The sequence below is a fragment of the Falco cherrug genome, chromosome 5, assembly GCF_023634085.1.
Source record: "Falco cherrug isolate bFalChe1 chromosome 5, bFalChe1.pri, whole genome shotgun sequence".
NCBI lineage: Eukaryota > Metazoa > Chordata > Aves > Falconiformes > Falconidae > Falco > Falco cherrug.
Window position 1 is genome coordinate 26,660,350 of NC_073701.1, and position 8,369 is coordinate 26,668,718.

The 8,369-nt window shown below is 47.4% G+C and overlaps 1 protein-coding gene across 1 annotated transcript in view; it reads right to left on the bottom strand.

Annotated features, from left to right (window-relative positions):
- Window positions 1-2,905, bottom strand: part of SYT10 (synaptotagmin 10) — a 36,034-nt gene extending 33,129 nt beyond the window's left edge. The window contains exon 1 of the mRNA XM_055712928.1: window positions 2,689-2,905. Coding sequence (XP_055568903.1) covers window positions 2,689-2,839 — 151 coding nt within the window. The 5' untranslated portion in view covers window positions 2,840-2,905. The remainder of the gene's footprint in view (window positions 1-2,688) is intronic.
- Between the last annotated feature and the right edge of the window lie 5,464 nt (window positions 2,906-8,369).

An 8,369-nucleotide genomic window follows, 5' to 3' on the forward strand; every position in this document is an offset into this window, starting at 1 on the left:
TGACATGGATTCTCATGCCAATACTACCACCCTACATATGAGACACACATATTTCAGAAAAACACAAACATTTGTGGCTTCATACTCAGAATGATGTTGAAGAGCGCTTAACATTTCTACCATTGATAAACAGGGACTATGGATGTTCAACACTGTGGACCACATTATTCATAGAGATGTTAAAATGAACTCTATGTGCATTTGAAGAACAGAAGAAGAGGAGAAGAGACATGGCACGGTTCACCTTTCAATGACCACATTTCTCTCGACCTAAACAGTATTTACAATCTTTCAGTTCATAAAATTAAGGCAAGTGATATTTATATCTTGTTTATCCAAGTGTTTACATATTAAAATATTGTAAATTATCAACAATGACAGTGTGTTCCTCCTCCAGAATCAGAAACCATTAATATATGCTTATTAGCAGTGTTACTAATGAGACAATGTTTAATATGAGTGTGCTGATGAAGTTGACATGCATCATCTAAGAATGGTTTCATTCTAAGGGGGAAAACAGTGAGATTTAGGAACTCAGCTGAGATGTGGGATGCAGTGGTTCAAGCCCCCGGTCTGTTAACTATCAGGTTTTTTTCTAATCCAACAATTGCAAGGTCGTTAGGGTTTACAAATAAACCAAGATGATTGTTGACTGAAGAAATGTTTAAAAAGAAGCTCCCGTTACTGTACATGGTGCAAGGCAAGTGCTGAAGATTCACATTTTCTAAACAGCAAACTTTCGTTTACCTCGTGGGACTCTTCTGTATCCTACACACCTCACGTGCTTATACATCAACTTTGGTTTTATATGACACCTAATACTGACTCCCTGTACAGTACTCCCTAAAAATCATGTAAACTAATCTTTTCGGAGCCAAATTTTCAGGCTCCGTAGGGCAATTTATTTCTATGCAACCTTCTACGATTCGGACCAAGCCAACCAACGCAGTGCGCGGTCGGAAGGTCCCCCGTAGCCGTCATTTACAAACCCGCGACCCGTTCCGGTGGGAGCAGGCTGCAAACCCCTCGCCCGCCGGCTGCGCCGGCGGCAGGGACGCGGGGCAAGCGGCGCCCGCGGCGGACCGAGCCCCCCTGGCCGCCCCCCCCTCCCCCCCGCCCTGCCGCCCCGGGCCGCGCCCGCCTTCACCGGCTGCAAACTCGGCTCCGGCCTCAAGCGCAAAGCCCTGGGAGAACCGTGCGGGTACCCGGGTCTGAAAGAAAAATCGCTCCCCTTTCAGACAACAGGTTTTTGTTCTAAGGTACTACAAGTAACCCGGAATTTGCCGTAACATCTGTGGACATTGGAAGAAAGGGAAAAGGAAAAAACGCAGCAGCTGCGGCAACAGCTACAGCGCCGCTGGGTCCCATGCTGAGGACCTGCGGCTTTTCAGGACTTGGTGTTAATGTATTTAATTTGCACTGTACGCTTGGTATTTCTTTGTTGGCCATAATGCAAGCTGTCCATTTGTATTTATGGGCAGACAGAACAGGCTACCAACCCCTTCTGGCAGAAATTAAGCACTGAACCTGGACTAATTTTCAAGCCCCGTCCTAAAAACAAGTACCACGGAGAGCGAAGAGTGCCGAGTGCCGTACGAGTTCCGCCGAGGCGCAGCGCCGGTTCCGAAATCCAGACAAGCCAGGAATCACAGACCAAAGGTACCACCGTTAGGAGTCAAAATCTTCGTTTCGACTCCACACACACACACACACAGACACATGCAATTTTCCCGGACGGTCCTGGACCGGACGGCTGCCCTGACTCTATAAGTTCCCACCGCCCGGCAGAGCGCTCTCCCGCCGCCGCAGGCATCAGCGGAGGGGATGCGGAACGCCGCAAACCCTGCTCAGGGAGCGCCGGGCGCTCCGTCAGGTTCCATGTCGGGCTACTCGGACCTGGGGCTCGGTGACCTGCGCCCCGAGCCCGGGCTGCGCGCCGAGCAGCGGCGGCCGCCCCCCAGCAGCCCCCCGCCAGCCCCACCGCCCCCCGCGGAGCCGCCCGCGCCTCCGCGCAACCTGTTGCCGCGGCCCCGCCGGCCGCGCGCTGGGGCGGCCGGGGGGAGCCGAGGGGCGGCCGGCGCAGCCCACGCGTGGGCCACCCGTCGCGCGGAAACGCTGCCCACCCGTGACAAGACTACCACGCACAACCCTCTGCCCCGCTCGCCGCACGCGCGGCCCCACAGACGCATGCAACAGCAGGGGTCCGCGCGTCGCATGCAGAAGAACTCCCACCGCGGGGACAACTTTGTCGGAGCGGGGCTGCGGGGGGCAAACGCACGAGCAGCGGGGGAACGGGGCCGGCTCCGGCGGCGCGGCTCCAGCCGACGGCAGAGCTCGCACGTCGGCGGCGACCCCTCTCCCCTCGGCGCCTCCCGGATCTCCCCGTCCCCACTCCTGCACCCCCGCCCGCGGCCCCACGTTTCGCCCCGTCGCCCCCGGGTCGCTGGCCCCCACCCCAGGCGGCGGCTCGGCGGTCCCGGCGCTTCCCTCGCTGCTTCCCGGGAGCCTGCGCGGGCTGCGAGAGGGAGAGGATATTAAAGCGGGCTGCGTGACTGCCCCCCCCTCCGCCCCCTCCGCACGCAGGGAAGGCAAAGGAAAAAGTTGCGCTCTCCGGCCGCCCACGACGGCGCTGTCCGCCCCGCGGCGGCGGCAGGACGAGCCCCGCGGCGGCGGGGCCGGGGTCGGTACCTGTGCCGCCGATGCCCTGGCGGGCGGTCTCCAGGGGGAAGATGCCGGCGCACTTCTCCCGCTCCACCTGCCCGCCCAGGCAGAGCTCCGAGATGATCTGCAGCGCCTTGTGGCAGAGGCTGCCCACGCCGTCCTCCGCGGGGAAACTCATCTTCTGCCCCGGCCGCCCGCTAGGCCATGGCCGGCGCGGGACGGCTCCGCGCCCGACCCGCGCAGCCTCCCGCGGGGAGCGGAGCGGGGCGGAGCGGCGGCGCGGTGCGAGTGAACCGCAGAAGTAGTGAAGGGGGAGGGGGGGGGGGGGGAAGACAAAAAAGGGGGGGGAGGGGAGAAAATAAAAAAGGGGGGGGGGGGGATATAAGCATCCACTTAGCAACGCCTTTTGTGCCTAGCGGGCTTCGGTAGGCGGCTCGGCCAATGGCAGCGGGCGCGGGGGGGACACACGACTCGCGTCCCCCGGGGAAACTTTTTCTTCCCCCGCCCCGCGGCCAGGCGAGGGGCGGCGGCGCCGGGACGGCTCCCGGGGTGAGGGCCCCGCCGGGAGCGCGGCGCGGCGGCCTCGGTCGGAGGCTGCTCGGGGGCGAGCGAGGCAGAGCGGGGACTGCGCGGGTGCCGGCCGGCGGGGTCCTGCCCTCCGCCCCCGGCAGGAGCCCCGCGCCCCGCTGAGCAGCGGTGCGCTCCGTGCGGGGCTCCCCGCTCGCTCACCGCGCCGGAGGCACGGAGCAGGGTTTATTCCCCACCGCTCCGGTCGTTGTTCCCGGAACGTGGTTTCTGAGGTGACCTGGGCAGTGCAATCTTCAGTACGGGTCTGCCGAGCAAAGTCGGATAACTCCGTTAGCCAAACCACCGTCCCCACTGCACCTTTCCGCAGGAGTTAGGGAGTAGTTTACCTCGAGTATTTCTGTAAATTGTACAGGCCTTAGAGTAACCTTACGACTGTCCGGTCTGTTTCCTCAACAAGTTCTCTAAAGTTGGTTTTGTTTGGTTTGGAGTTTTTTGTTGGTTATTTTCTGAGATAGAAAACTTACGGGTACTGCGTGTGCGTGAACATACTTCTAAATTTCAGTGCAGTGTATGCTACTGCTAGTGGTTGTTTCAATTGTCAGCTGCATAGCCGAGCAAGACTTAAGCTGTTGCTTTGTTCGTATACCTACTGAAATTCTGATACATTTTCATGTTTGTGAAGAAAAATGCATCTACTTTTACAGCATATGTATGTCTTCCAATGCTTCATTCTAATTAGACATAGTTGAAAGGCAGTCTGCTAGCAGTTTGCTTAACAGCACTGCCTGTAGTCTGCTGCCAGGGTGTCTTGGTTTCATAAGCATGAGAAGTTAACTTGTGTAGTGCTGTGCTTTTTTTCCTCCAGATTTCAAATGTTTTATCTGTTACCTGAAAATTAATAACTCTCTAACAAACCACAAAATTGAACATTTGAAAACTTTGTAACCATCAATCAATACCTGTAAATTATGAAATAATACAGAAATGTTTATCCCAGTTTTAATTCTGAAGTTAGATACTTCATATGGTATAGATGCTTGTAAAAACCACAAGATGATAGTTCTAAAAAGCATCCTCTTGGCATTTTGAAAGCTCATGCATTTATGCATGTGAATTCATGCACATGTATTTTTTAGAATCTTAGGAAAGTAATAGACTCTTGTATACAAACTGTAACATCAACAGACATTGTGTTCCATAAAGGTTTTTCACAGATACAGCAGGTATTTCAGAAACATAAGATGCTACCAAAGAAATCATACACTATTCAGTGCATTTCCTGAGACTTGCATTGTCAAAACTGTGTTATTTCTGCAAAATATTCTGGCACATCCTAGAATGTTTAGACTGTAACTAGTCAGGGCACACAGCTGTGTTGTAGTACTGTTGGAAGACTCATTTAACCCTCACAGGGACTTAAATCTGTATAATGATCTCATTAAATTAGGCTTGCTAGCAATAAAAAGGTATGTACATATTTTCCTTACAGTGAAGGCTACTGATGCTTACTTCCAAACTTCAAAATATGAACATATTTACTGTTTGTGTGACATTTACAGTCCTGTTCCCAAAATTCTGTCATGCACCACCAACTAATAATTAAGCAGTCTGTTTATCTTTGAGACACTCAGAGCTCTAGCAGAAGCTAACAGGAGATACATGTACAGACTGATGAAGGAAGGATCTTAAACAGAAATTAATTTTAATGAAAGTGAGGCCTTCATTTAAAGGCTAAGACCTAAGCTCTTCTATTTCTGAACCTTCCTGCAGACTGTCTTTGTGCCCATGGATGTGTCATGCAGTCCATGAGTGAGTTTTTATCTTTTTGTCTCTGAAGTTACTGGCAGTTTTGCCATTTATTATAAGAGCCAAAGTTCTACACATAAATCAGTTTGCTACCCTGCTTGTTTACTTACGTAGTAAGACTTTGGTGCATTCTTATACTGTCCACCTTTGCACACAAGAACTTCAGTTCAGTGAAGATCATGCAACCTTATTGATATTATTATTGATAGTATTGATGAGTACATAGACATAGAAAAGCACAAACAGATATATTCTACATTAATAATAATAAAAAATAAATAATTGAAGACTGAGATTTTCAGGTAGATGTCTGGAGACAGGTACCCAGGTTGTATCTCTTTTAGCTGTCCTAAGTACTTTAAAAAACGGTTTTAGGTATACAAAAAATACCAGCCACAGTGAGCAGTATCATTGAATCTTCATCAAATGCATCACCATCACCCTGTTCTTCAGTAAGTGGCATGGATATAAACTTTAATTCATCAACAAGAATGCTTTTTCTCATCCTAAGTACAATGAGATGAGTTTCACTAGGAGATTAATGATTCTGCTGGTGAGATATGCTGACAATTCTGTCCAAAACGAGATCCAGATATATCTTTTGTTGCTGGGGTCAAGTTATTGATGAAGGAAATTCTTCACTTTTTTTTTTTTTTTTTTTTGAGGAGTTTGGTCTGAAATGTGAATTCAGAATCCAATGTGTTCTTTCAGTGGAAAACTACTTTTTCTGCATATGAAAGGATATTAAAGTTTTTTTTCTAGCTTCTTCTCCTACTGCCTGGATTTTCAATGGCCTGGCAGTTTTTAAATGAATATGCAGTTGCATCATGTGCCCTTTTATCCACAAAGACCATTTCCCCTTTGGAAGTGCTCTCAGGCTATCTCACTGCATGTGTTCTGTTAGGACACAGCAGACTCATGCCTCGTGGGTTCCAGCTGCTGGGACCACACCAGAGCTTACCCACACTTGCTCTGCTGACTGCTGGTCATTACCAAGTTCAAACTGGCTTGACTGCTTTTTCTTGATTCATGTTGACTAAGGGAGAAAATTTCCTTTTTCACATTCATTGCATGTATTCACATGCTCATATTGTCTGTGCAATATCCAACCAGTGATTAGGGTACTACTCTTTGGACTGGGAAAACATGGGATAAATACCTGGTTTTGCAAGATGTATTCTTTAACAAATGCTGTGTTAGGATTTCTGAAGTTTAGTCAATATGGGTAGCCTAAAAGCAGACAAGGTTCAGATGTCTTTCAGAGTTAAGCTGCATTATTAAGTGTAAGGCCACAAACTATGTGATGTAAATGAGTGAAGACCTAGTAATTTGCAAAAGAGGAAGGGCTGGTCTTGTGACTATGGAGTCAAAAGTACTCTTTGCTGCAGGTGTTGATAAGCAGGTGTAAGAACAGATGTAGTAATGGTATACTGCACAGTTCATAGGTTTTGACCACTTTCTGAAGTGAATTTCTGTCTGAAATTCAGCTAGAGTGGCAATGTACAATGCCAAGATGTCTGTGAAAGAAAATAGTCTCTGTAGCCATGCTTGCAAGGAGAGACTGGCTCTGAGGGTACTGCTGGGCATGGCCAAATGGAGGCTTTGTAGGTATCCCCAGGGAGAACCATGATTTGCTCTTCACTTGCGCAGTCTTCCACAGCTCCCCTCTGTGCTTCTTGTACATTGTACCTGTTCACTTTTTTTCATAAGCACTTACTCTATTTTTAGTAAAGTGGCACCCTAGTCTTAGCTGGAACTTTCAAGTATTTCTTTTTACTTCAGCTGAGAGTTTTGCCTTGGTGTCTTGATTTAGAATTAAATAAGGATACAAAAAAACAACAGAGGTAGGGGAAAAGAAACATTTCAGCATTCAGCTTTTGGAAACAAATTACAAATACAAATCAATGAATGTTCACAGCTCCTTTGCATGTAACTGGTTAGGTAGGCCTAACCAGTTTTTGTTTGTAACAGTTAGAAATACATTTTTTCCCTGATAGCATCTCCTTAACATTAAAATCCATTTTAAACAGCAAAATAAATCTGGAAACATTAAAGATTGCTTTACTCTAGCTGCATATTTTTAACCCTCTAATTTTGAGTAAGAAGTGCCTTTCACTTCTAATGTAACAAAAAAAAAAAAAAAAAAGAAGAAGAAAAAAAGAGCTGTCTGACAGGCATTATTACAGTTATACAGCAATCCAGGAGACAGTCAAGGAGGAACATTCCTAACCTGCAAATTAGAGAGGAAGGGTGCCATGAGCTATGTAAAGGTGCCTGTAATAACAGACTGAAACATTATGTCAGCTGGATATGGGAATGCTGCTGTTCTTTGCATTCTGAATGAATGAAGATGAGATCATATTGTTCGGAACTGGGCCTCCACTCATGAGGTGAAAGGCTAATGCATTAAATCACACCCTTCCCTCTTGTAACGTGAAAAGGTAAATGCTTGGCATAATTTTGTCAACAGAGCGAATATTGAATAGGCTGAGAGAGAGCTTCCAGCTTTTTGAATATTCAGAACTGCCTCCTTGGAAGATGACTGAGGCCTCATGGCTACAGCAATGAAGGGCCCTTTTCATTTTCCAACAGTCTTCAGGCTGTCCCTGTGACTTTGATGGAGACCTTTAACTTCTCTGAGTTACAAACTATAACATGAGGACAGTAACTCTTTCTGGTATTCTTTACTTCTCTTGCCTACGTAAGGTTTGGCCGCACGAATGGGAACACCATCTTAGTTTTAGAAGTAAGACAAAAAAGTTTAAATTTCCCCATTCTTCTCAATTTGCTCTTCTCAATTCCATACTTTCATAGTACCTGGTACAATCGAACCCTCATCTGGGTTGCTTTTTCCTACTTCTAATTCACTATGAATAAAAAATGTAAAGAAAGCCCCCCACATTTGGTCCAAACAGATGCTTCCATGATTATCAGAAAAGTGAGTAACCATTACTTTTCCCCACACACACATTTGGTGTAGTTGATACTTAAGACTACAAATTTGAGCAAAAAGAGTCCTACAGATAGCTGAAGCAACTTCTGAGAGTCGGTGGCAAATAACATTTGCAGTTTCGTGGAAATATTTTTTGAAAGATGTATGGAATGGAATAATTTATGGAGATATAAGATGTTAGAATTCCTCAAGAATAATTGGTTAGGGAAAGAGAACAAAGCGATTACTATTCTATTTTATTCCAACTAATGCTTTGTAAGTGATGTGAGGAATGGGAAAGTTTTTGATGTCTCGGAGTCCTGAATCAACTGTGAATTATTTTCTTTTCAGCTACCACTGGTAATTAAATAACATACTTCTTCCTCACCCCACACCCCCCGCAAAGTCATAAATATGTGGTATGATCTTTTCTGTGGCTATT